Below are 27,392 nucleotides of genomic sequence, written 5' to 3'. Positions count from 1 at the left end.
ATGTAAGACTTGAGCATCCAAGGTTTTTGGCATCTAAAGAGGGTCCTGGAACCAATTTCCCACAGATACCGAGGGACAACTGTCTTCATTTTCAGGGAAAAACTCAAACAGAGACAGAAACACAATTTTAGTAGTCACTGCATACCCACCCTTCCCAGCCTCTAGTTTTAATTTTTTTTTTTTTTTTTTTTTTTTTTTTTGAGGCGGAGTCTCGCTCTGTCGCCCAGGCTGGAGTGCAGTGGCGCGATCTCGGCTCACAGCAAGCTCCGCCTCCCGGGTTCCCGCCATTCTCCTGCCTCAGCCTCCCGAGTAGCTGGGACTACAGGCGCCGCCACCACGCCCGGCTAATTTTTTTTGTATTTTTAGTGGAGACGGGGTTTCATTGTGTTAGCCAGGATGGTCTCGATCTCCTGACCTCGTGATCCGCCCGTCTCGGCCTCCCAAAGTGCTGGGATTACAGGCTTGAGCCACCGCGCCCGGCCTTAGTTTTAATTTTTTTAAACAAAAATTTCAGCCTGAGCAAAAAAACACAACCATGTCTCTACAAAAAAATACCAAAAAAGAAAAAAATTAGCCAGGCATGGTGGTACATGCCTATGGTCCCAGCTACTTTGGAGGCTGAGGTGGGAGGATCACTTAAGCCAGGGAGGCGGAGGCTGCAGCAAACGAGACTCTGTCTCAAAAAAGAAAAAATTAAAAATTAAAAAAAACTTTAAAAGAGAGAAATGAAAAAAAAAATTTTAATTACAATCTGCCTCCTTAGGGCTCAAAAGTTTTAAGTAACTTGATAGCATTCAGATGAACGTAGTACAATGCAGTTTCTTTTTTTTTTTTTTTTTTTTTTTTTTTTTTTTTTTGAGACGGAGTCTCGCTCTGTCGCCCAGGCTGGAGTGCAGTGGCACAATCTCGGCTCACTGCAAGCTCCGCCTCCCGGGTTCACGCCATTCTCCGGCCTCAGCCTCCCGAGTAGCTGGGACTACAGGCGCCCGCCACTGCGCCCGGCTAATTTTTTTCTATTTTTAGTAGAGACGGGGTTTCACCATGGTCTCGATCTCCTGACCTTGTGATCCGCCCGCCTCGGCCTTCCAAAGTGCTGGGATTACAGGCGTGAGCCACCGCGCCCGGCCTACAATGCAGTTTCAAACTTACAAAAAATTTGTTGTAAAAGAATTTAAGAAGGGTCATGTCTGATGACTGTGAATCATCCAAACTTCTACCTCTTTCCAGAGAGGGACATTGTTTGTTTCTCCTTCAGAACAGAGATGATTAAAAAAAAAAAAAAAAAAAAACAAACAACGAAAAAACAATAATCGGCTGGGTGCTGTAGCTCACGCCTGTAATCCCAGCACTCTAGGAGGCCGAAGGAGGGCGGATCACTTGAGGTCAGCTGTTCGAGACCAGCCCTGCCAACATGGCAAAACCCATGTCTACTAAAAATAAAAAATAAAAAATTAGCCAGGCATAGAAGCGCATGCCTGAAGACCCAGCTACTAGGGAGGCTGAGGCAGAAGAACTGCTTGAACCCGCCGGGCACGGTCGCTCACGCCTGTAATCCCAGCACTTGGGGAGGCCGAGGTAGGCAAATCATAGGGTCAAGAGAGACCATCCTGGCCAACATGGTGAAACCCTATCTCTACCAAAAATACAAAAATTAGTTGGGCATGGTGGCACGCGCCTGTAGTACCAGCTACTCGGGAGGCTAAAGCAGGAGGATCGCTTGAACCCAGGAGGTGGAGGTTGCAGTGAGCCCAGATCGCGCCACTGCACTCCAGCCTGGCAACAAAGAAAGACTCAGTCTCAAAAAAAAAAAAAAAAAAAAAGGACCTGCTTGATCCCAGGACACAGAGGTTTCTGAGATTGCGCCACTCTCTAGCCTGGGTGACAGAGAGAGACTCAGTCTCAAGCGGAAAAATAATAAAACCAACCAATAATCTACTGAAGTCAGTAGAGCGGGTCTTGCTCTGTCACCTGGCCTGGAATGCCATGGCAGAGTCACAACTCATTCCAGCTTTCACCTCCCATACTCAACCGAAACTCCTGCCTCAGCCTCCCAAGTAGCTGGGACTACAGGCGCGTGCCACCACATTGGGCCCAAGGCCAGGTTTTAAAAACTTGCATCTAAGTATTATTTACATAGGATTCCTTGTCTGCAATATATTCTACTCCAATATAAGTAGGTGGTTGATGAGTTCAAGCTTCCACGTTCACTAACTGTGTAAAAACTTAGGCAAGTTTAAATTCTCTGTGCCTTAGTTTCTTTTTTTTGAGACAGTCTCACTCTGTTGTCCAGGCTGGAATACAGTGGCACCATCTCAGCTCACTGCAACCTCTGCCTCCCAGGTTCAAGCGATTCTCCTACCTTAGCCTCCCATGTAGCTGGGATTACAGGTGTGTGCCACCACATCTGGCTAATTTTTGTATTTTTAGTAGAGATGGGGTTTCACCATGTTGGCCAGGCTGGTCTCAAACTCCTGACCTCAGGTGATCCGCCGCCCACCTCAGTCTTCCAAAGTGCTGGGATTACAGGCATGAGCCACTGTGCCTGGCTGCCTTAGTTTCCTTATCACTAAAATGGGGATACTAACACCTCATAGAGATATTGAGACTTAAGATGTACAGATATCTATATATACAAAAACATCAAACGTTCCTGACACAAAGTACAATACAAGTATGTACTACTACTGTTATTATTGTTATATTGCTATTATCTATTCTACTGATTCTAGTGGGATAGTTAAGCTGGAATCTCTCCAGAAAAATACACATTAGTAAACGGTATTGAACACAATTGCAGAGGACCCAGGGATCCCAGATTAATCCTGCCAAAGATGATCCACAAGCAACTTGGTTAGTAAAGCAGTTCTTAACCTCTTTTGTGACAAAGACCTCTTCAGTAGTCCAATTAATCTATGGATCCCTTCTCAGAGTTTTTTTAAATTTCTAAAATATATAGGATCACAAAGTAAACTAATTATATTGAAACACAGTTGTCAAAATATTTTAAAATGTCTAATATAGCAATACGTTAAATAACAATATTTTTGACATATAGCAAGTAATGAGCATAAATATTTCAAGATATCTGCAAAAACTGTAATATATGTTAAAAAGTGATTTGTCTTGGTGACAAGGTCACAGACACTGTTGCTGCCATTAACATTTAAAGAATTTTCACTTCTTTTCCATTTAGATTTCAGTTAGAAACTAGTGAAAATAAACAATTTTTTTTCCCCAACCAAGCTCAGGTACTTACTTCCTCAATTCTATCCAAAAACCTAGATTCAGAACCTTTGACTTATGGGAAAGTGCAAAAATAATTTTGGAGCCAGAAATTTATGTTCTAGAAGCCAGACTTCAGACTTTAACCCCCACATTATTTACACTTGAATGACCTTAGATATCTAACTTCTGAGCTTTGGTTCTCTCACTGAGAATAATTCCTCTATCATGAGGTTACTGGGATCAAATACTAGTTAACAAAACGTCAAATGACCAATATGTTGTTTGTCACTGATTTTAAAACCACATATTCAGCCCCAAATATTTAAAGACAGCGAATTTTCAATAAAACTCATATGAGAAAATGAAGAACGACATAGTAATTCACAAAGAAAATGATTAATGGAGATACAACTTTTAAATAATAGTTTGGCAGAGATATGGTAGAATTTGTCTAACCTGGGGAGTTGGACAGGCCTGAACTGCTAACATCCCGTCCATGATTTGACATCAGCAACACCTGGATCTAAATCCCAGTTACACTACTTTACTTTTACTAAGTAAAGTTACTTTAACTTCTGGGGCTCGGTTTTGTCATCTGTAGAATATTTTAAGTATTGCTTTAGAGACAGGAGAGGACCTAATTTAAACAATAAATGGGGCTGTTATTAAAACTTACATTTTAATAAAGCCAAAGGAATCAATTTGGAAGTCAAAAGTATATTGTGGAGCTCCCGTCAATATAAACTCCACAATCTTTCTTCCGCTCAGCAAAACACACACTTAAAACCTGTGGTATTTACATAGCATAACATTCCTAAAACAAAGTGGCCGGCAATGTCTTAAAATCCTATCTGATTTCTTATTCTGCCTAAGGAAAACAACAATGAGGATAGAAAACAGTAAACAGAATGAGTTCAGTAATTTTAAATCTTTTCATGATTTCCCCGGATGTTCCAATGAATGATTATTATTAATGTTAGATATACTCTAATGTAGCAGTCTTTTAAAACACTAAAGATGTCAAGCTTATCGGCGACACAATGTCAGTTAAACAGAAAAAAAAACCTAAAATCATTTATTTACTTTATGCTGGAACATTATGGATTAAGATTTTCCCACGGGGGGAGGGGGGAGGGATAGCATTAGGAGATATACCTAATGTAAATGACGAGTTAATGGGTGCAGCACACCAACATGGCACGTGTATACATATGTAACAAACCTGCACGTTGTGCACATGTACCCTAGAACTTAAAGTATAATTTAAAAAAAAAAAAGTCGAAAAATTAAAAAATAAAATAATAAAAATTTTCCCACAACCCGGAAAAAAAAAAAATCTGCCATAGGCTGGCCCCGGCTCCTAGACCCATTATACAACCTGTAAATTCCTTCCCTCATTGAAAAGATTATTTTTATGGGCATAGTTAACAAACGCCAAGTTGCGAAGTTGCAGCTTTGCTGGTTTGACGTTTTCACAATGTAAGAACAATATGATCTGGAATCTACTCAAAGCATTAGCCAGGCAGTCAGCTGACGCTTACTGCACACAAGAGGACAGAATGAAGGGAAATTAAATTTCGTATTTCTGTAAGGCAGGTCTCCAACTCTATCTTGAAAACTAAATAGGCCAACAGCAGATGTTCTAGTTTAAGTAATAAAAGTATCTCATTGTTCAAATAACATTACAAACACCGGCTTTTCCCGGAATAAGTTTCTCTCCTTCTTGGAATTTTCCTTGTAAAGGGCTTTTAATCGGTTCATAGAACCAACCCTTCATCACGCAGTTGCTGCTTGAGTAACTTTTACAAAAGGTCAAAGCGGTGCCTTTCAAGGCTTCCAAACCCTACTGGCTTCTCCTCGATTCAAAGTAACTCGCTTTCACCCACAGAACGTTCCAGAGACCTAGGGACGGGGCCCGGGCAGAATTTGGTGGAGGTTGCTCAAAGAACTTTTTCAATTTTCTTTTCAAAACACTTACCGCATTTCACCTTCCTCCATCCGTGGCCCCACATGTTGCTCGCCTCCCTCCCAGAGGGCCCCGCGAGGCCGCGCTCGGCCCCCGGAACGCGCCCACCTGATTACCCTCTCCTCTCAGACTCCGCCCCCCAACCCCCCAATGCCGTCTCCTTTAGGAGGTCCATATGGGACACTTTACCCCTCCTCTGAACCTCACGCCACACCAGACCAGCCCTCCGTTCTTCTCCTTCAATTCTTCTCCATTACGGGCATCACCTCCCATAGCTTCCTAGAGTGTTGTGAGCGCGCAGAGGGAAGCTGCAGGCCTGCTCGGCCCAGGTGCTGTGTCAGCCTATCTGCCGGTTCCGCGGCGTGTACGGCCCGGAAAGTCACATGGCGGTGGGACCGGCCGGCGCCTCTACACTCCTGCTCTCCTAAGAGCAGGACGAGACTAGCAAATCCACTCACCTCCACGAAAAGCAACATGTCGTCCTCTGCTCGGCCCAATCGTTCCCGCCGCCGCAACTCCAACTGGCTCACAGGCCCGCGCCCCAATTGCTAGGATAAGGACACACACTCGCCTTGCCCCTCCACCCGGCAGTGGACCCGGCTCCTCCCCCGCCGTCAGCGGCTGCGGCCTGACCCGCCCAGTCCCACCTCCCTTGAAACAACAACTGCTTCCGGGTCTAGGGAAAAATTGTTTCCGGCAGAAAAGAGTCGTCGACGCGCTCAACTTTTGCACCATCTTTTCTAGCAACAGTGTGGGATGTACTATCATCTGTCGCGGGGGGGACGATTAGCAGGAGATGCCATTCTGGGGCACGGGGATGTGTAAAAATCTTAATGACACATTTTATCACTTGTCAGATAGCTACACAGCACTGATAATTCCGCAGTTTTCATAGTTCACAATCTAGATTTGATTTTTAAAGCCGACCTTGGCGACGTGTGCTGAACAAACGTCCAACCCTGCCGAAAACTGGTGGCTCACAGAAGAAAAGTAGACAAGAAAAAAAAAAAAGCTATAAAAAGCTATGATAGTAGTAAATACGTTAATAGCAGTTACTGTATATTAAATGCTTACATTGTGCTTGGCACTATACTGAGCATTTTATGTTAATTGATCTTAAAACAATTTTATGCAATAAATAATATTATTATCATCCCCATTTTACAGTTGAAGGAGCCCTCTAGGAGGTTGGGTTTCGCTTTGACACACCTTTAAAGAACTTTGCCCTGGGCTCATTTGAATTAGTTACCCATATCTCCACTTAATATACTAGTAACAACGCTTAATCTGTATAGTCTCTTCTTTGATATTCTGTCATTAATTCAAACGAAATACAATAAAAACAAATTTTTTAAATTATCTATAATATTTGTTAGATGGTCCAAATTCCTTATCTTTAGCAATATGTCCCTCCCTTACCACTCCCACGTCTACGTCCTAGTTCAAACACTCATCTTTTGAAATAATCATGTATTGGCTGGGAGGGGTGGCTCACACCTACAATCCCAGCACTTTGGAAGGCTGAGGCGGACGGATCACTTGAGGTCAGGAGTTCAAGACCAGCCTGGCCAACATGGTAAAACCCCGTCTCTACTAAAAATACAAAAATTAGCCGGGTGTGATGGTGCACACCTGTAATCCCGGCTACTCCGGAGGCTGAGGCAGAATTGCTTGAACCCAGGAGGCAGAGATAACAGTGAACCGACATTGCGCCACTGCACTCCAGCCTGGGCAACTGAGTGAGACTCTGTCTCAAAAATAATAATCATTTGGTAATGAATAAAAATTGGCCGGGCGCCGTGGCTCATGCCTGTAATCCTAGCACTTTGGGAGGCCGAGGCGGGTGGATTGCCTTAGGTCAGGAGTTTGAGACCAGCCTGGGCAACACGGTGAAACCCCATCTCTAGTAAAATACAAAAAATCAGCCAGCCATGGCAGTGTGTGCCTGTAGTCCCAGCTACGTGGGAGGCTGAAGCAGGAGAATTGCTAGAACCCAGGAGGCAGAGGTTGCAGTGAGCCAAGATCACGGCACTGCACTCAAGCCTGGGTGACAGAGTGCGACTCTGTCTCTAAAAAATAATAATAATAAATAAATATGAAATAATCATGCTTGATCTTTTCCAATGGATTTTTCCATTATATTATTTTAAAAATCTTCCTCAAGTAAAGGTCTCATTTTCACCAAACCACTGTTAACTTGATTTCAAGACTTTGCCATTCTGATCTCATGAAATCTTCCTTGCTTTGCCGCAAATGGAATCTCCTCAGATACCACATTAATTCCACCACCAAATTGCTGATAGCTGTTATCTCAGACCCACCCTAATCTGGTTCTCGGTAAACTCCTGTTAGGTTATCTCAGTGATTAAACCAATCTCCTTACTTTCCCCCTGAGATGCAAACTCATTAGCACTCACCTCCAAAGCCATGGCTCAAGGTGTAGTCCCTATCTGGATTGCCTCCATTTGTCAATCAATCTTCTCTCTCCATAAGGTTTTCTCAAAGACTCTACTCCTATAGATCTCTTCCTCGTGTCCCTTATTAGCACTTGATTATTATATTCTATCTTAAATCTTTGCTTTTTCTTTTTTGTTTTAGTTTCTTTACAGGAACCCTATCATATATTCTTCAGTGTAGGATAATGTAAGCAGCATAGTGTTTCAACAAATGCTTGTCGAATAGAAAGGGAAGCAGGATTTAAAAATTGACTTTAAGAAGCCTTCGTGGTCGGGTGTGGTGGCTCATGCCTGTAATCCCAGCACTTTGGGAGGCTGAAGAGGGTAGATCACGAGGTCAGGAGATCAAGACGAGCCTGGCTAACACGGTGAAACTCCGTCTCTACTAAAAATACAAAAAATTAGCCAGGCGCCTGTAATCCCAGATACGCGGGAGGCTGAGGCAGGAGAATGGCGTGAACCAGAGAAGCGGAGCTTGTAGTGAGCCTTGATCGTGATACTGCACTCCAGCCTGGGCAACAAAGTGAGATTCTGTCTCAAAGAAAAGCCTTCATGTCTAGTTGCTGATTGATGAATTCCATGCTGCATAAAAGATGCAAGTGAGAGAGAAAGCAATAATGCAAAATTAGTTTAGCTGACAACTAAACTTTGGGAGGCTGAGGTGAGTGGATCACTTGAGGAGTTTGAGACCAGCCTGGCCAACACAGTGAAACCCCATCTCTACCAAAAATATAAAAAATTAGCCAGGTATAGGCTGGGCACAGTGGCTCACGCCTGTAATCCCAGCACTTTGGGAGGCCGAGGCGGGCGGATCACAAGGTCAGGAGATCGAGACCATCCTGACTAACACGGTGAAACCCCATCTCTACTAAAAAATACAAAAAAAATTAGCCGAGCATAGTGGTGGGCACCTGTAGTCCCAGCTACTCGGGAGGCTGAGGCAGGAGAATGGCGTGAACCCAGGAGGCAGAGCTTGCAGTGAGCCGAGATTGCGCCACTGCACTCCAGCCTGGGCCACAGGCGAGACTCCATCTCACATTAAAAAAAAAAAAAAATTAGCCGGGTGTGGTGGCGCACGCCTGTAATCCCAGCTACACAGAAGGCTGAGGTAGGAGAATCACTTGAACCTGGGAGGCAGAGGTTGCAGTGAGCTGAGATCGCGCTACTACACTCCAGCCTGGACAATAGAGTGAGACTCTGTCTCAAAAAAAAAAAAAAAAGAAAGAAAGAAAGAAAGAAAGAAAAAATATATATATACACTTGTAGTAAAACTATGTAAAAGTAGACTCAAATATGTAAAATTCATGATTGTCATTTCATCTGGAATGGGACAGTGGGGAAGGAAGGAACCAGGGGTTGGGAGACATCAAAGAGGACTTCGACCTTCTCTAATGCTTTTTTTAATTTAAAAAATATCTAAAGCAAATATTAAACAAAAATTAGCCAGGTGTGGTGGCGCGTGCCTGTAATTCCAGCTGAGGAATCTGAGAATCTGGGAGGTTGAGGCACAAGAATCTCTTGAACCTGGGAGGCAGAGGTTGCAGTGAACCGAGATCATGACACTGTGCTCCAGCCTGGGTAATAAAGTGAGACTCTGTCTCGAAAAAAAAAAAGAAAAGTATAAAGAGTAAGCAGTGCAAAGAGTGTGATCCTCATCCAAATAATATCATCCAAGTTACTTCATCCAAATGATATCATCCAAGTTACTACATGTCTAGGAAAAGTTAAGGGGCAGCTGAGGAAGTAGTTGTAACCCTTATTCCATTACAGTGATATTTGACGCACCTAGATTTTTTTTTTTTTTTTTTTTTTCTGAGACAGTTTCACTCTTGTTGCCCAGGCTGGAGTGCAATGACACAATCTCGGCTCACCACAACCTCTGCCTCCCAGGTTCAAGTGATTCTCCTGCCTCAGCCTCCTGAGTAGCTGGGACTACAGGCATGCGCCACCTCGCCTGGCTGATTTTGTATTTTGTTTTTTAGTAGAGACAGGAGTTTCTCCATGTTGGTCAGGCTGGTCTCGAACTCCGACCTCTGGTGATCCGCCTGCCTCGGCCTCCCAAAGTGCTGGGATTACAGGAGTGAGCCACTGTGCCCAGCCAACATATCTAGATTTTAAGGTTATTTAAGCAGGGCTATATCTTCTATTTATTTTAGCATTTCTATTGTCTATTATTTCCTACCCTCCTTCCCCCCTTCACCCTTCTACCATGGCAGCATATAGAATGACCAGTTCTCTGCACATAGTAAGCACTCTTTACATGTTTGATCAATGATAATGTCACAATGGGTCTATTGTGACATCAACAGGACTGGAATATCATGGTAGCCACCAATTAGCAGCAGAGTATGCCACAACTTCTGGGAGCAGGAAAGACCTCTCCTAGCTTCCTACTGGATATCTTTATTAGCATTTTCGTAGATTCTGTGAAAAAGAAGAAATAAAAGGATATCACCCACATCTTCGAAATGTTTTTCAAAATGAAAAATGAGATAGACGATGACCCCGAATCAGAAAAATACATCAAGGATTCCACCATCATGAGAAGAGAGCCCCAAAATGTCCTTAGTCCTTTCGTGCTCCCTAACCTTGAGATCCCATTCTCAGTAAAGGATATCATCTCTAAGATTGAGCGCGCACAGCTCCATCGAGCAAGAGAGGTAGGTAGTGAATCTGAAGTTTACAAACTGCAATTTTCTTTTCAAACTTTCTGTGACCGAATACATTTTTGTTTATTTAAGAAATCACTTTCATGATATTTGACTGTATTTAGGGTTGCTTTGACTTCAAATGACAATTTCACCTGACACCGACTGTGGATATAACAAGCTCCAATTTGACATTATATCAGGTTTAATAAAGCCATTTATTAAATCTTTATATCAGGTTTAATAAAGCCATTTAAGAAATAAATCAAGGCAGGCATGGTGGCCCATGTCTGTAATCCCAGCACTTTGGGAGGCCAAGGTGGGCGGATTGCCTGAGGTCGGGAGTTCGAGATCAGCCTGACCAACATGGAGAAACCCGTCTCTACTAAAAATACAAAAAGTTAGCTGAGCGTGATTGCACATGCCTGTAATCCCAGGTGCTCGGGAGGCTGAGGTAGGAGAATCACTTGAACCCAGGAGGCGGAGGTTGTGGTGAGCTGAGAATGCACCATTGCACTCAAGTCTGGGCAACAAGAACGAAACTCTGTCTCAAAAAAAAAAAAAAAGTTTTCATTTGTTCCCTGTGGAGGTTTTATCAAACAGCTATTAACCAGATAGAATTTAGATTGCTTTGAATTCTAGCTTCTTTTATTTTCCCTGTACACTTCAAGGAGAAATTAGGAGACATTCAAGGACAATAAGAAGAGTGTTTAAATAATGTCAGCTGGGTGCGGTGGCTTATGCCTGTAATCCCAACACTTTGGGAGGCTGAGATGGGAGGATCCCTTGAGGTCAGGAGTTAAGAGACCAGCCTGATCAATATAGAGAGACCCAATCTATATTTTTAGAAAAATAAATAAATAAATAACATAGGAATCGAATAGACCCCAAACAATTAAGGTTATGCTGCGTTTTATTCTCTTGAAGCACAACAAAGTCAGGCCAGGCACAGCGACTCATGCCTGTAATCCCAACTCTTTGGGAGGCCAAGGCAGGAGGATCTCTTGAGTCCAGGAGTTCTAGACCAGCTTGGCCAACATAAGGAGACCTCCTGTCTACTAAAAATAAAAAAATTAGCCAGGCATGGTGGCTCCAGTCTGTAGTCCCAGCTCCTTGGGAGGCTGAGGCCAGAGGATTCCCTGAACCCAGGAGACTGCACTGAGCACCATGCTTGCATTACTGCACCCCACTCAGCATGAGTGACAGAGCGAGACCCTGTCTCAAAAACAAACAAACAAACAAACAAAAATCAGTCATGTTTGATGAAATTGATTAAGGGGGAGTTCTTTCCTATATTTAAGGAAAGCTAAAGTGGTCACAATGGCTCATTCCTGTAATCCCAGCACTTTAGGAGGTCATAGTGAGAGGCTCACTTGAGGCCAGGAGTTTGAGACCATCCCAGGCAACAAAGCAAGACCCTGTCTCTACAAAAAATTTAAAAATTAGCCAGGAGGTGGTGGTATGCACTTGCAGTCCCAGCTACTCGGGAGGGCAGAGGGAGACTCTATCTCAAAAAAAAAAAAAATGGAGTGTTAGCCAGGCACAGTGGCTCACTCCTATAATCCCAGCAATTTGGAGGCCAAGACAGGAGGATTGCTTGGGCCTTGGAGTTCAAGACCAGTCTGGGCAACATAGTGAGACCCCTGTCTCTCTCTCTCCATAGACAGATAGATGATAGATAGATGACTGATTGATAGATAGATAGACAGATAGATTGATCGATTTTTTTTTTTTTTTCTGAGACAGACTCTCATGCTGTTGTTCAGGCTGAGCGCAGTGGCGCGATCTCGGCTCACTGCAACCTCCATCTCCTAGGTTAAAATGATTCTCCTGCCTCGGCCTCCCAAGTAGCTGAGATTACAGGCCTGCACCACCCCACCCAACTTATATATATATATATATATATTTTTTTTTTTTTTTTTCTTTGAGACCGAGTCTTGCTCTGTCCCCCAGGCTGGAGTGCAATGTCACCATCTCGGCTTACTACAACCTCCACCTCCTGGGTTCAAGCGATTCTTCTGCCTCAGCCTCCCAAGTAACTGGGACTACAGGCACCAGCTACCACGCCTGGCTAATTGTTTTTGTATTTTTAGTAGAGACAGGGTTTTACCATGTTAGCCAGGATGGTCTTGATCTCCTGACCTCGTGATCCGCCCCCCTCCCAAAGTGCTGAGATTACAGGTGTGAGCCACCATGCCCGGCCCATTTTATATATTCTTTAAAAAACAAAAAACAAAACAAAACAAAAAAACACAGAGAGCTTGGCCAGGTGCGGTAGCTCACGCCTGTAATCCTAGCATTTTGGGAGGCAGAGGCAGGCGGATCACTTGAGCTCAGGATTTCAAGACCAACCTGGCCAATATAGTGAAACCCTGTCTCTACTAAAAATACAAAAGATTAGCTTGGTATGGTGGCTCCTGCCTGTAGTCCCAGCTACTCCGGAGGCTGAGGCAAGAGAATCACTTGAGCCAGAAAGGTGGAGGTTGCAGTGAGCCGAGATCATGCCAATGCACTCCAGCCTGGGTGACAGAGCAAGACTCCGCCTCACAGAAAAAAAGAGTGCTAAATATTGATAAGTTCCCACTCTCCACACACTCTCCACTCTCTCCTGTTCCAACTTCTGGCAACTAGCAACAATAACAGTGTTTTATTTTAACAGCTTTATTGAGGTACAGTTAGCATATAATAAAATGTATGCAACTTCTGCCTTCAGGGCTCAAGCCACCCTCCCACTTCAGCCTCCCAAGTAGCTGAAACTACAGGCACACACATCACCGCGCCCGGTTAATTTTTGTGTTTTTTGTAGAAATGGGGGTTCACCATATTGCCCAGGCTGGTCTTGGACCCTGAGCTAAAGCAATCTGCCTGCCTCAGCCTCCCAGAGTGCTAAGATTACAGGATTGAGCCACCATGCCTGGCCTAAAATATACATTTGTTTTTGTTTTTGTTTTTGAGATAAGAGTCTGGCTCTGTGGCCCAGGCTGGAGTGCAATGACCCCACGTCAGCTCACTGCAACTTTGGGAGCTGCATGGTCCCGAATGCTCAAGCAATTCTCCTGCCTCAGCCTCCCGAGTAGCTGAGACTACAGGCACTTACCATCATGCCCGACTAAGTTTTGTATTTTAGTAGAGACAGGGTTTCACCACGTTGAAGGTGAAGGTTTTACCATGTTGGCCAGGCTGGTCTTGAACTCCTGACCTCAGGTGATCTGCCCACCTCCGAGTCACAAAGTGCTAGGATTACAGAGGTGAGCCACCTCACCCAGCCAAAATGTACATTTTAAAAGCATGCAAGTATTGAGCCGGGCGCGGTGGCTCACGGATGTAATCCTAGCACTTTGGGAGACCGAGGCGGGCGGATCACGAGGTCGGGAGATCGAGACCATCTTGGATAACACAGTGAAACCCCGTCTCTACTAAAAAATACAAAAAAATTAGCCAGGCATGGTGGTGGGCGCCTGTAGTCCCAGAGGCTGAGGTAGGAGAATGGTGTGAACCCGGGAGGCGGAGCTTGCAGTGAGCCAAGATTATGCCACTGCACTCCAGCCTGGGCGAAAGGGCGAGACTCCGTCTCAAAAAAAAAAAAAAAAAAAAAAGTATACAAGTATTGATACAGGCTGGGCGCGGTGGCTCACGCCTGTAATCCTAGAATTTGGGGAGGCTGAGGCAGGCGGATTACGAGCTCAGGAGATCGAGACCATTTTGGCTAACATGGTGAAACCCCGTCGCTACTAAAACTACCAAAAACAAAATTAGCCGGGCGTGGTGGCAGACGCCTGTAGTCCCAGCTACTCGGGAGGCTGAGGTAGGAGAATTGCTTGAACTCAGGAGGCGGAGGTTGCAGTGAGCCAAGACCGCGCCATTGTTCTCCAGCCTGGGAGCAGAGCGAGCCTCCGTCTTAAAAAAAAAAAAAAAAAAGTACTGGCCGGGCGCGGTGGCTCAAGCCTGTAATCCCAGCACTTTGGGAGGCCGAGACGGGCGGATCACGAGCTCAGAAGATCGAGACCATCCTGGCTAACACGGGCGAAACCCCGTCTCTACTAAAAAAAATACAAAAAAACTAGCTGGGCGAGGTAGCGGGCGCCTGTAGTCCCAGCTACTCGGGAGGCTGAGCCAGGAGAATGGCGTAAACCCGGGAGGCGGAGCTTGCAGTGAGCTGAGATCGGGCCACTGCACTCCAGCCTGGGCGACAGAGCGAGACTCCGTCTCAAAAAAAAAAAAAAAAAAGTACTGATATACATAAATACCTGTAAAACCGGCCGGGCGCAGTGGCTCACACCTGTAATCCCAGCACTCTGGGAGGCCGAGGCGGGCAGATCACGAGGTCAGGAGATCAAGACCATCCTGCTAACACAGTGAAAATCCCCGTCTCCACTAAAAATACAAAAAATTAGCAGTGCGTGGTGGCGGGCTCCTGTAGTCCCAGCTACTTGGGAGGCTGAGGCAGGAGAATGGCGTGAACCCGGGAAGGTGGAGCTTGCAGGGAGCCTAGATTGTGCCACAGGACTGCAGCCTGGGCAACAGAGCAAGACTCCATCTCAAAAAACCACAACAATCCTGTGAAACCTTCACCACATCAACATGATGAATTTACCCATTTCCCCCAAAAGTTTCCTCATGCCGCTTCCTCAAGCTGTTCCCCGCCTCCCACTTCAATCCCCAACTAACCACCAATGTGCTCCTGTCACTGTATATTAATTTGCATATTTTAGATTTTATTTAAGTAGAGCCATACAGTATCTACTTTCTTCTGCCTCACGTCTTTCACTTAGCATTATTTTGAGATTCATCCACACTTTTGCATATATGAATAGTTGATTCCGTTTTATTGTTGAGTGTTTTTCCATGGCATGGCATGGCATGGGCTGTTTCTGGTTTGGGGTTATTACAAATAAGCTGCTAGAAACATTCATGTACAAGGCATTACACAGATATATGCTTTCATTTCTCCAGAATAAATACCTAGGCTTGGAATGGCTAAGTCTAAAGGTAGTAAATGTTCAATTTTAAAAATAAACTACCAGGCCAGGTGCAGTGGCCCAGGTCTGTAATCCCAGCTACTTGGGAGGCTGAGGCATGAGAATCTGCCTAGGAGACAGAGGCTGCAGTGAGCTAAGATGGTGCCACTGCACTCCAGCCTAGGTGACTGGAGAGTGAGACTGCCTCAAAAAAATAAAATAGGCCAGGCGTGGTGGCTCACGCCTATAATCTCAGCCCTTTGGGAGGCTGAGGCAGGCGGATCACAAGGTCAGGAGTTCGAGACCAGCCTGGCCAACATGGTAAAACCCTGTATCTACTAAAAACACAAAAATTAGCCAGGCATGGTGGCGGGTGCCTGTAGTCCCAGCTACTCGGGAGACTGAGGCAGGAGAATTGCTTGAACCCAGGAGGCAGAGGTTTCAGTGAGCCAAGATCGCACCACTACACTCCATCCTAGGTGACAGAGCAAGACTCCGTATCAAAAAATATGTATAAAAATAAAAAATAAAATACAAAAATAAATTAAGGCCAGGCGTGGTGGCTCATGCCTGTAATCCCAGCACTTTGGGAGGCCGACAAGGGTGGATCAGACCACCTGAGGTCAGGAGTTTGAGACCAGCCTGGCCAATATGGTGAAATCCCATCTCTACTAAAAATACAAAAATCTGCCAGGTGTAGTTACAGCTCCCAAGTAGCTGTACAAAATCTGCCAGGTGTGATTACAGCTCCCAAGTAGCTGTAATCCCAGCTACTTGGGAGGCTGAGGCAGGAAAATTGCTTGAACCTGGGAGGCGGAGCTTGCAGTGAGCCGCAATTGCACCACTACACTCCAACCCGGGTGACGGAGCAAGACTCCATCTCAAAAAAAAAAAAAAAAAAAAAAGAGGTAGGGCATGGTAGCTCATGGCTGTAATCCTAGCACTTTGGGAGTCCAAAGTGGGAGGATTGCTTGAGCTAAGGAGTTTGAGACCAACCTGGGCAACATGGCGAGACCCTGCTTCTACAAAACATACAACAATTAGCCAGGTGTGGTGGCTGCCTCAGCCTCCCAAAATGCTGGGATTATAGACATGAGCCACTGTGCTGGCTTTCACCAATAGTATGAGAAAAAAATACAGTGAAGGAAGCCCCAGCATCCTTGAAGAGCTCTGTGATCACTCTTCTCTACAGTTCAGACCTTAACAGTGGGAATTGTAGTCACTGAATTTGTAAACCTAACTGGGACCCAGTGGTGGCACCCAACCATCAAAGGCAAGGTGGATATGATTCCTGTAATGGACAGCAGCATCAAAGCAGCAATCAAAATAGTCTGACTCATACTGACCTATGGCATTGGCTAGTTGATCATAGTGTTCCCAGAAATGGATAGGAAGCCTACTAAATTCTTACTTAATCTAAACAAGTAGAAAATTCCTAGATTGAATGAACATAAATATCTGAATCATGAAAACAGAGTCCCAGTCCATCAGTCAATTCTCAGACTTGAGCCAGTTGACAGACTCAGAGCTCCTTGAGTGAACAGGACTTCAAGTTCCTTGAAGAAGGGCCCTACCTTTATACTATTACTTTTTCTCCTGACCTTCCCCAAGGGGACCTATGACCTTGTATCAGAGTGTGCATTGGGAAAAAGAAAATAATCAGACCTTTTGGGGGACTGCTGGACACTGGCTCTGAGCTGACATTAATTCCAGGAGATCCAAAATGTTATTGTGGTCTACCCATTAATCAAAAGAGCTTTAGCTCAGGCCCATCTCACAGTGAACCCAGTGTGTGGGTCATCCCACACACTCATCCTGTGGTTATTTCACAAGTTCCAAAATGTATAATTGGAATATACATACTCAGCAGATGGCAGAATCCCCACACTGGCTCCCTTACCTGTGGAATGGGGGCTACTATGGTGGAAAAGGCCAAATAGGAGCCACTAGTGCCTCTACTTAGGAAAACAGTAAAAACAAAACAAATATCCCATTCCTGGAGGAATTAGTGCCATCACTAAGGACTTCAAAGATGCCTTAGTGATGATTTCAACCATATCCTCATTCAGCCTTCCTGTTTGGCCTGTAAAGAATACAGATGGGCCGGGCGCGGTGGCTCACGCCTGTAATCCCAGCACTTTGGGAGGCCGAGACGGGCGGATCACGAGGTCAGGAGATCGAGACCATCCTGGCTAACACGGTGAAACCCTGTCTCTACTAAAAAATACAAAAAACTAGCCGGGCGAGGTGGCGGGCGCCTGTAGTCCCAGCTACTCAGGAGGCTGAGGCAGGAGAATGGCGTAAACCCGGGAGGCGGAGCTTGCAGTGAGCTGAGATCCGGCCACTGCACTCCAGCCTGGGCGACAGAGCAAGACTCCGTCTCAAAAAAAAAAAAAAAAAAAAAAAAAGAATACAGATGGATTTTGGAGAACGACAGTGGATTATTGTAAGCTTAACTAGGTACTAACTCCAGTCATAGCTTCTGTACCAGATTTGGTTTCATTGCTTGAACAAATTAACACATCCCCTGGTTCCTGGTATGCCGCTATGATCTGGCAAATGATTATTTCTTCGAATCTATCTATAAGGCCCACCAAAAGTAGTTTGCTTTCATCTGAGAAGGCCAGCAATACAGCTTCACTCTTCTATCTCAGGAGTATATTAACTCGCCAGTTGGGTAGAATTTACCTGCAAAACCATCTGGCCCAAGGAAGTTTCTTTTTTGAGATGGCGTTTCGCTCTTTCTGCCCAGGCTGGAGTTCAATGGTGCAATCTCGGCTCACCACAACCTCTGCCTCCCGGGTTCAAGTGATTCTCCTACCTCAGCCCCCCGAGTAGCTGGGATTACAGGCATGCACCACCACCCCAGCTAATTTTTGTATTTTTAGTAGAGACGGGGTTTCTCCATGTGGGTCAGGCTGGTCTTGAACTCCCGACCTCAGGTGATCCACCCACCTCGACCTCCCAAAGGGCTGGGATTGCAGGGTGAGCCACAGTGCCCAGCCTATTTTTTTATTTTTAGTAGAGATAAGGTCTTGTTATTTTGCTCAAGCTAGTCTTAAACTCTTGAACTCAAGCATTCCTCCCACCTCAGTCTCCCAAAGTGCTGAGATCACAGGCATGAGCCATCACACCTGAATTTTTTTTTTTTTTTTTTTTTAACGACAGAGTCTCCCTCTGCCGTTGCCCAGGCTGGAGTGTAGTGGAGCAATCTCGGGTCACGGCAACCTGCGCCTCCCAGGCCCGAGTGATCCTCGCACCTCAGCCTTCCAAGTAGCTGCGACTTCAGGCATGCGCCACGCCCAGCTAATTTTTGTATTTTTGGTAGAAATGGGGTTTCTCCATGTTGGCCAGGCTGGTCTCAAACTCCTGATCTCAAGTGATCTGCTCGCTTCGACCTCCCAAAGTGCTAGGATTACAGGCGTGAGCCACTGTGCCCAGGCACTGAATTTTTTTTTTTTTTTTTTTTTTTTGAGACGGAGTCTTGCTCTGTCACCCAGGCTGGAGTACAGTGGCCGGATCTCAGCTCACTGCAAGCTCTGTCTCCCAGGTTTATGCCATTCTCCTGCCTCAGCCTCCCGAGTAGCTGGGACTACAGGCGCCCGCCACCTCGCCCGGCTAGTTTTTTTGTATTTTGTAGTAGAGACGGGGTTTCACCGTGTTAGCCAGGATGGTCTCGATCTCCTGAGCTCGTGATCCGCCCGTCTCGGCCTCCCAAAGTGCTGGGATTACAGGCTTGAGCCACCGCGCCCGGCCCCAGGCACTGAATTTTAAGAAATTAATTTTTTCTAGGGAGAAACTATTGCCCCTCCCTACGTGAGGTCTGTGAATTGTTCTCATTAATCCTTTTAGGTAACTGTCAACTGTCACTTAGTTGTTTTGGATGAGAAGATACATCTTTTTTTTTTTTTGAGACGGAGTTTCGCCCTTGTTGCCCACGCTGGAGTGCAATGGCGCAATCTCAGCTCACCGCAACCTCCACCTCCCAGGTTCAAGCGATTCTCCTGCCTCAGTCTCCCAAGTAGCTGAGATTACGGGCGCGTGCCACCTGCCTGGCTACATTTTGTATTTTTAGTAGAGACAGTGTTTGACTGTGTTGCCCAGGCTAGTCTCGAACTCCTGACTTCAGGCGATCCACCCGCCTCTGCCTCCCAAAGTACTGGGCTTACAGGTGTGAGCCACTGCGCCCGGCTGAGAGGATAAATCTTGACCCTGTTATTCCATTGGGATATTGTGAAATATAACAATTCTTAAAATCTTTGGAATCTCCAAAGTGATGTCTTTTTGTATGCTAATGATTGACAGATAGCTTCAGGATGGGACCGGTCATTAGAAAGTCAAAGGCCTGATTAGAGGGTTGGGACTTTCAACCCCACCCCCCAACCTTCAGGGTTGGGGAAAGCCACTGAAGGTCAAGCTGCTTATCTATGGCCAATGGTTTAATCAACTTTGCCTATGTAATCAAACCTCCATACAAAGCCAAAAGGACAGGGTTTGGAGAGCTTACAGAGAGTTGAACACGTGGAGGTTCCTGAAGAGTGGTGTTCCCAGGGAGAATATGAAAGTGATATACGAGTTAAGAAGAAACCACTTGGGCAGATAGTAAGGGTATGGGAGTCCTTGGTAAGGTATTTCTTTTTAATGAAAAGCAGCCCCAAATCATTTTCTAACAAAGAGCAGCCTGTGAAGTCGAGCTGCAGACACAGACCAGCAAGCTGGGAGCTTGCAGGGGTGAATGCCAGCAGAAACTAGGGACTAGACATGTTCAAGAGGGCGGTTCCATCTTTCCTTCTCTGCCCAGCCTTGTGTACAGTAAGGAGCAGACAAGGTGGTGCTGGCCAAGGAGAGTTCACTTGCATAGTAATATTAGGGAGGAGCAACCAGCCTTCCATATGCGCTATGTAAATGTCATATCTGATTGAAACAATCTGTGAGCCCCATACACCAGCTCCTCAAGCCAGACTGTAAAATCTAGCACATCCACCACCAGCCGGTCTTTTCCTCTGGGAAGACCTCCCTCTCTTTATTGAGAGTGCTGTTTTTCTTTCTCTTCTGCCTATTAAACGTCCACTCCTAAACTCCTAGTGTGTATTCGTGTCCTAAATTTTCCTGGCACGAGACGATGAACCCCAGTATATACCGGAGACACTGTAGCTGCTTCAGAAGCTCCATTCCTCTTCCACAATACCTTGCCCTATGCATCTCTTCAATAAACCAGTTCTGTGAGCTGCTCCAGCAAATTAATCCAACCAAAAGAGGGGGTCTTAGGAACCCCAACTTGAAATTGATTGATCAGAAGTTCTGGAGGCCTGGACTTGTGACTGGTGTCTGAGTGGGGGGCAATTCTGGGGACTGAGGCTTCGACCTATGGGATCTGACACTATATCTAGGTAGATAGTGTCCGAATTGAAATAAAGGACACCCACCTGATGTCCATTGCAGAAATGGTTACCTGCTTGGTGGTGGGGAGAATCTGCTCCTCCGACCCCACATTTGGTCTGATCATGGAAGTCTTCTGTGTTGATGAGTTGATAACCATTTTGCTGAATAGAAAAAAATAGAATAGAACACAAACTGAAAGTTTTTTCCAATATCCATCTGGGCTGAAATCATAAGTTGAATTTTTTTTTTTTTTTTTTGTTTTTTGAGGCAGAGTCTCATTCTGCTGCCCAGGCTGGAGTGCAGTGGTGCAATCTCGGTTCACTGCAACCTCCCCCCACCCCCAGCCCCACCTCCACTCCCCCACCGGGTTCAAGCTATTCTCCTGCCTCAGCCTCCCAAGTAGCTGGGATTACAGGCACGCACCACCATGCCTGGCTAATTTTTGTATTTTTAGCAAAGAAGGTTTTACAATGTTGGCCAAGCTGGTCTCAAACTCCCAAACGCAGGTGACCTGCCTCAGCCTTCCAAAGTGCTGGGATTACAGGCGTGAGCCACTACATGGGCCTAGTTGAATTCTTTTTGTTAGCTTAAAAAAAATTAGAATATATAGAATGAAAATTCAAAGTGAAAAGCTCAAAGAATTATCTCAAAGAATCACAGAAGCCTCTGGTTCGTCACAAAACAACCACTATTGTGACTGTTAACACTGTAGGTCAGCTTTGCCTGATAAATGGAATCATATGATATGTATTTATTAATGTCTGGCTTCTTTTGCTTCATTCTAAGTTCATGTGATTGACACACACTGTTGTACACTGCAACCTCTACCTCCCAGGTTCAAGCGATTATCCTGCCTCCCTAGTAGCTGGGATTACAGGTGGGCGCCACCATGCCCGGCTAATTGTTGTATTTTTAGTAGAGACAGGGTTTCACCATGTTGGTGAGGCTGATCTCGATCTCCTGACTTCAGGTGATCCACCCACCTTGGCCTCCCAAAGTGCTGGGATTGTAAGCATGAGCCACCATGCCCAGCCACCTCGCATTTCTTTTTGTGATGAGAACACTTAAAATCTACTCTCAGCAATCTTCAAGTATACAATGTATTGTTATTAACTATAGTTATCATGATGTATAATAATCTCTTGAACTTATTTCTCCTAACTGAAAAAAATCTCCACAATCTGCCCATCCCCAGCCTCTGCTAACCACCATTCTACACTTTCTGCTTCTATGAGTTTGACTTCTTTTTTTTTTTTGAGATGGAGTCTCATTCTGTCGCCCAGACTGGAGTGCAGTGGTGTGATCTCGGCTCACTGCAAGCTCCGCCTCCCGGGTTCACACCATTCTCCTGCCTCAGCCTCCTGAGTAGCTGGGACTACAGGCGCTCACCACCACGCCTGGCTAATTTTTTGTATTTTTGGTAGAGACGGGGTTTCACCATGTTAATCAGGATGGTCTCAATCTCCTGACCTTGTGATCAGCCCGCCTCAGCCTCCAAAGTGCTGGGATTACAAGCGTGAGCCACTGTGCCTGGCAAGTTTGACTTCTTTAGATTCCACATATGAGTGAAATCATGAAGAAGCCTTTTAGTTTGATGTAACACCATTTGCCTATTTTTGCTTTTGTTGCCTGTACTTTTGGAACCATACACAAAAATCATTGTCTTTTTGTTTTTATTTTTGTTTTTGAGACGGAGTCTCGCTCTATCACCCAGGCTGGAGTGCAGTGGCACGATCTCGGCTCACTGCAAACTCTGCCTCCTGGATTCACGCCATTCTCCTGTCTCAGCCTCCTGAGTAGCTGGGACTACAGGCGCCCGCCACTACGCCCGGCTAATTTTTTGTATTTTTAGTAGAGACAGGGTTTCATCGTGTTAGCCAGGATGGTCTTGATCTCCTGACCTCATGATCTGCCTGCCTCGGCCTCCCAAAGTGCTGGGATTACAGGCGTGAGCCACTGCACCCGGCCACAAAAATCATTGTCTAGAAAAATGTCATGGAACTTTTCCCCTGTTTCCTTCTAATAGTTTTATAATTTCACCTTATTTATTTATTTATTTATTTATTTATTTTGAGACAGAGTCTCACTCTGTCGCCCAGGTTGGAGTGCTGTGGCGCAATCTCAGCTCGCTGCAATCTCTGCCTCCCGGGTTCAAGCAATTCTCCTGCCTCAGCCTCCTGAGTAGCTGAGACTACAGGTGCGCACGACCACGCCCAGCTATTTTTTGTATTTTTAGTAGAGATGAGGTTTTACCATGTTGGCCAGGTCTTGAATTGCTGACCTTGTGATCCCCCACCTCGGCCTCCCAAAGTGCTGGGATTACAGGTGTGAGCCACAGTGCCCGGCCATAATTTCACATTTTATGTTTAAATCTAATCCAGGCCGGGCATGGTGGCTCATGCCTGTAATCCCAGCACTTTGGGAGGCCAAGGTAGGTGGATCACCTGAGGTCAGGAGGTCGAGACCAGCCTAGCCAACATGGTGAAACCCCGTCTCTACTAAAAATACAAAAATTAACTGGGCATAGTGGCAGGCACTTGTAATCCCAGTTACTTGGGAGGCTGAGGCAGGAGAATCACTTGAACCTGGGAGGCAGAGGTTGCAGTGAGCCAAGATCATACCAATGCACTCCGGCCTGGGCAATAGAGCAAGACTCAGTCTCAAAAAAAAAAAAAAAAAAAAAAAATCTAATCCATTTTAAGTAGATTTTTGTATATGGTGTAAGTTGAGGGTCTAATTTCATTCTTCTGTATGTGGATATCCAATTTTTCTAACACCATTTATTGAAGAGACTCTCCTTTCCACATTTTTGGCATCTTTGCTGAAAATCAATTGACTGAAGTGTGTGAATTTATTTCTGGGCCCTCTACTCTGTTCCGTTGGTCTAATGTATCTGCTTTTATGCTAGTATCATGCTGTTTTGATTATTATGGCTTTGTATTGGATTTTGAAATCAGGTACGGTGATGCCTCCTGCTTTGTTCTTTTTACTCAAGATTGCTTTGGATATTCAGGGTCTGTTGTGGCTCCATACATGTTTTAGTTTATTTATTTATTTTTGTTTAGAGACATGGTCTGGCTCTGTCACCCAGGCTAAAGTGCAGTGGTGCAATAATAGCTCAATGAAACCTTGGACTCCTGGGCTCAAGGGATCCTCCAGCCTCAGCTTTCCAAGCATCTAGGACTACTACACCCAGTTAATTTTTTATTGAATTTTTGTAGAGACAGGGTCTCCTATGTTGCCCAGGCTGGTCTTGAACTCTTGGCCAAAAGTAACCTTTGCACCTCAGCTTCTCAAAATGCAGGGATTCCAGATGTGCGCCCCCACACCTGGCCTCCATACATATCTTAGGATTTCTTTCTTTCTTTTTTTTTTTTTTTGAGACAGAGTCTCACTTGTCGCCCAGGCTGGAATGCAGTGGCTTGATCTCGACTCACTGCAACCTCCGCGTCCCGGGTTCAAGCAATTCTCTTGCCTAAGCCTCCCGAGTAGCTGGGAATACAGGCGCACGTTGCCACACCTGGCTAATTTTTTGTATTTTAGTAGAGACGAGGTTTCACCATGTTGCCCAGGATGGTCTCGAACTCCTGAGCTCAGGCAATCCACCTGCCTCGGCCTCCCGAAGTGCTAGGATTACAAGCGTGAGCCACCGTGCCCGGTCTATTTCTTTCTTTTTTACATTAGGCTGGTTTATAAGTGCTGCTCTGGGTAGTTACATAGTTTGCTTACAATGAGGAGTTACCTGACTTTGAACATACTGTACATGGTAATTAGAAGTTTTCATGGCAAGAGAAAAAACACAGCCAGCCTGCTGCAGCCAACATAAAAACAATCACAGACCAGTAGGGGGAAAGTAGGGATAAAGGTGGAGTTTATTTGTTTGTTTGTTTCTTTCTTTTTTTTTTTTTTTTTGAGACAAAGTCTCACTCTGTTGCCCAGGCTGGAGTGCAGTGGCGCGATCTTGGCTCACTGCAACTTCTGCCTCCCAGGTTCCAGCGATTCTTCTGCCTCAGCCTCATGAGTTGCTGGGACTATAGCTGCGTGCCACCACGCCTAGCTAATTTTTGTGTTTTTAGTAGAGACGGGGTTTCGCCATGCTGGCCAGGTTGGTCTCAGACTCCTGACCTCATGATCCACTGGCTTCGGCCTCCCAAAGTGCTAGGATTACAGTTTGCAGGCATGAGCCACCGCTCCCAGCCATTTCTTTTCTTTCTCTCTTTTCTTTCTTTTTTTTTTTTGTTTTTTTGAGATGGAGTCTTGCTCTGTCACCCAAGCTGGTGTGCAGTGGCTGCAATCTCAGGTCACTGCAGCCATCACCTCCCAAGCTCAAGCGATCCTCCCGCCTTAGCCTCCAGAGTAGCGAGTAGCTGGGATCACAGGCACACGCCACCACACTGGGGGCGATTGTTTTTTGTTTCGTTGTTGTCGTTGTTTTCCTTTTTGTATTTTTGGTAGAGACAGGGTTTCTCCATGTCGTCCAGGCTGGTCTTGAGTTCCACCAGCCTTGGCCATTCATAGTTCTGGGATTACAGGCATGAGCCACCATGCCCAGCCTTGTTTCTTACTATAAAAGAAAAAAATAGGCCGGGCGCGGTGGCTCAAGCCTGTAATCCCAGCACTTTGGGAGGCCGAGATGGGCGGATCACGAGGTCAGGAGATCGAGACCATCCTGGCTAACACAATGAAACCCCGTCTCCACTAAAAATACAAAAAAATTAGCCGGGCGTGGTGGCGGCGCCTGTAGTCCCAGCTACTCGGGAGGCTGAGGCAGGAGAACGGCGGGAACCCGGGAGGCGGAGCTTGCAGTGAGCCGAGATAGCACCACTGCACTCCAGCCTGGGCGACAGAGCGAGACTCCGCCTCAAAAAAAAAAAAAAAAAAAAAAAAAAGAAAAAAATAACTCCTCAGCAAAAGAAAGAGATCAAAGAGAGATCAGGATACAAAATTACAAGTATTTTAAATCCAGGCCTGTCCTCATCTCCTTCAAGAGCCGAGGTAGAAGGAGACAGTTGAAGCAAACAAGTAAATTCTGTAAAAATTACTTGGAAACCCTACAAATTTTATTAAAATCTAAACTTCTATTTTGCTATTTAGTTATTTATTTATTTCGAGACAGAGTCTCGCTCTGTTGCCCAGGCTGGAGTGCAGTGGTGCAATCTCAGCTCACTACAACCTCTGCCTCCTGGGTTCAAGTGATTCTCCTGCCTCAGCCTCCTGCATAGCTGGGATTACAGGTGTGAGCCACCACACTTGGCTAATTTTTGTATTTTTAGTAGAGAAAGGGTTCCACCATGTTGGCCAGGCTGGTCTTGAACTCCTGGCCTCAAGTGATCTGCTCACTTCAGCCTCCCAAAGTGCTGGGATTACAGGTATGAGCCACTGTGCCTGGCTGTATTTGCTTTAAAAAAAAAAAAATTAATATATTAAAAGGCATACTGAAGTGACATGCTATTCCCCCTAGAAAATAACCCCAATACCCCCTCTGCCAGTAACATTCTTAAGTTGACCAGCCCACTCGTATCTCTAAGCATGTGTGGACAAGCGTATGTGTCTTTTTTTTTTGAGATGGAGTTTTGCTCTTGTTGCCCAGGCTGGAGTGCAGTGGCACAATATGTGTATGTGTCTTTAAAACCAAAGCCATGGGCATCAAGTGACTGCTCATCAAGTAACATGTCATCTGTTAACTGACCAGTGTCCACCTTCTCCAGAGGGTGGGCAGAGCAGAGAAATCCTAAAGTGGTTTTTAGGGACTAACCCCAAATCACCAACTTTCCAAGCACTTCTTCCCTCACTCGCTACTCAGAAGGGGATACTTGATTTCTGTTTGCCTCAAATTTGGTGCCCTTTGACCTGGATGGTTTTCTCCTTGTCAGCCACACTGGAGTGCAGTGGCACAATCATGGCTCATCAGGAGCCTCAACTTCCTGGGCTCAAGTGATTCTCCCACCTCAGCCCCTTCAGTAGCTCAGACTACAGGTGCAAGCCACCATGCTGTCTAATTTTTTTGTTTGTTTGTTTGTTTGTTTTTTTGAGACGGAGTCTCGCTCTGCCGCCCAGGCTGGAGTACAGTGGCCGCATCTCAGCTCACTGCAAGCTCCGCCTCTCGGGTTCACGCCATTCTGCTGCCTCAACCTCCCGAGTAGCTGGGACTACAGGCACCCGCCACCACGCCCGGCTAGTTTTTTGTATTTTTTAGTAGAGACGGGGTTTCACCGTGTTAGCCAGGATGGTCTCGATCTCCTGACCTCGTGATCCGCCCGTCTCGGCCTCCCAAAGTTCTGGGATTACAGGTTTGAGCCACCGTGCCTGGCGCTGGCTAATTTTTTGTAGAAACAGGGTCTTGCAATATTGCCCAAGCTGGTCTCGAACCCCTGTCCTCAAGTGATCTTCCCACCTTGGCCTCCCAAAGTTCCAAGATTACAAGCATGTAATCCTTCCTGGCTCTATTAGTTTTTGACTTAAAGTTTCTGTTCTGTTATATAAGTATAGCTGCTCCTGTTCTTTTTTGGTTTCCATTTACATAGGATATCTTTCCATCTCTTCATTATATTTAATTAATTAACCAATCAATTTATTTATTTATTTTTTTGCAACGGAATCTCGCTCTGTTGCCCAGGCTGGAGTGCAGTGGTGCAACCTTGGCCCACTGCTAGCCACTGTGGGTCTCCTGTCTGTGGAGAGCCGGACATTCATTGGGATGAGCTACCTGTGGAGAGGAGCTACCCACTGAGAGTCTCCTCTGAGCTGTTCTGTCACT

At 45.6% G+C, this 27,392-nt stretch overlaps 2 protein-coding genes and 1 long non-coding RNA gene across 38 annotated transcripts in view; 2 read left to right on the top strand and 1 right to left on the bottom strand.

Moving 5' to 3' along the window:
• Window positions 1-5,821, bottom strand: part of LARP4 (La ribonucleoprotein 4) — an 82,692-nt gene extending 76,871 nt beyond the window's left edge. For 20 of the 36 annotated variants that reach the window (XM_077954214.1, XM_015151706.3, XM_077954221.1 and 17 more), the window contains exon 1: window positions 5,650-5,821. Coding sequence is in view for 23 of the 36 variants with exons in the window: in XM_015151699.3 (XP_015007185.2) it covers window positions 5,650-5,667 (18 nt within the window). In the remaining 13 variants the exon portion in view is untranslated. Of the gene's footprint in view, window positions 1-2,270; window positions 2,278-5,203; window positions 5,323-5,380; window positions 5,607-5,649 lie in introns of those variants that run through there. The other 16 variants (XM_077954198.1, XM_077954202.1, XM_077954209.1 and 13 more) reach the window with 6 other exon arrangements.
• LOC144332881 (uncharacterized) lies at window positions 1,312-4,561 on the top strand. Its single transcript, XR_013401080.1, has 2 exons — window positions 1,312-1,382; window positions 2,503-4,561. It is a non-coding gene; the product is annotated as an uncharacterized LOC144332881 (long non-coding RNA).
• Window positions 5,822-10,115: 4,294 nt separating the features above from the next.
• The window catches only part of FAM186A (family with sequence similarity 186 member A), a 78,241-nt gene continuing 60,964 nt past the window's right edge, over window positions 10,116-27,392 (top strand). The window contains exon 1 of the mRNA XM_077953094.1: window positions 10,116-10,307. Within this exon, the coding sequence (XP_077809220.1) occupies window positions 10,116-10,307 (192 nt within the window). The remainder of the gene's footprint in view (window positions 10,308-27,392) is intronic.

This window comes from Macaca mulatta, chromosome 11 (assembly GCF_049350105.2).
Source record: "Macaca mulatta isolate MMU2019108-1 chromosome 11, T2T-MMU8v2.0, whole genome shotgun sequence".
Classification (NCBI taxonomy): Eukaryota; Metazoa; Chordata; class Mammalia; order Primates; family Cercopithecidae; genus Macaca; species Macaca mulatta.
Note: the sequence above shows the minus strand (reverse complement) of the source record. Positions and strands in the feature narration are given on the sequence as shown.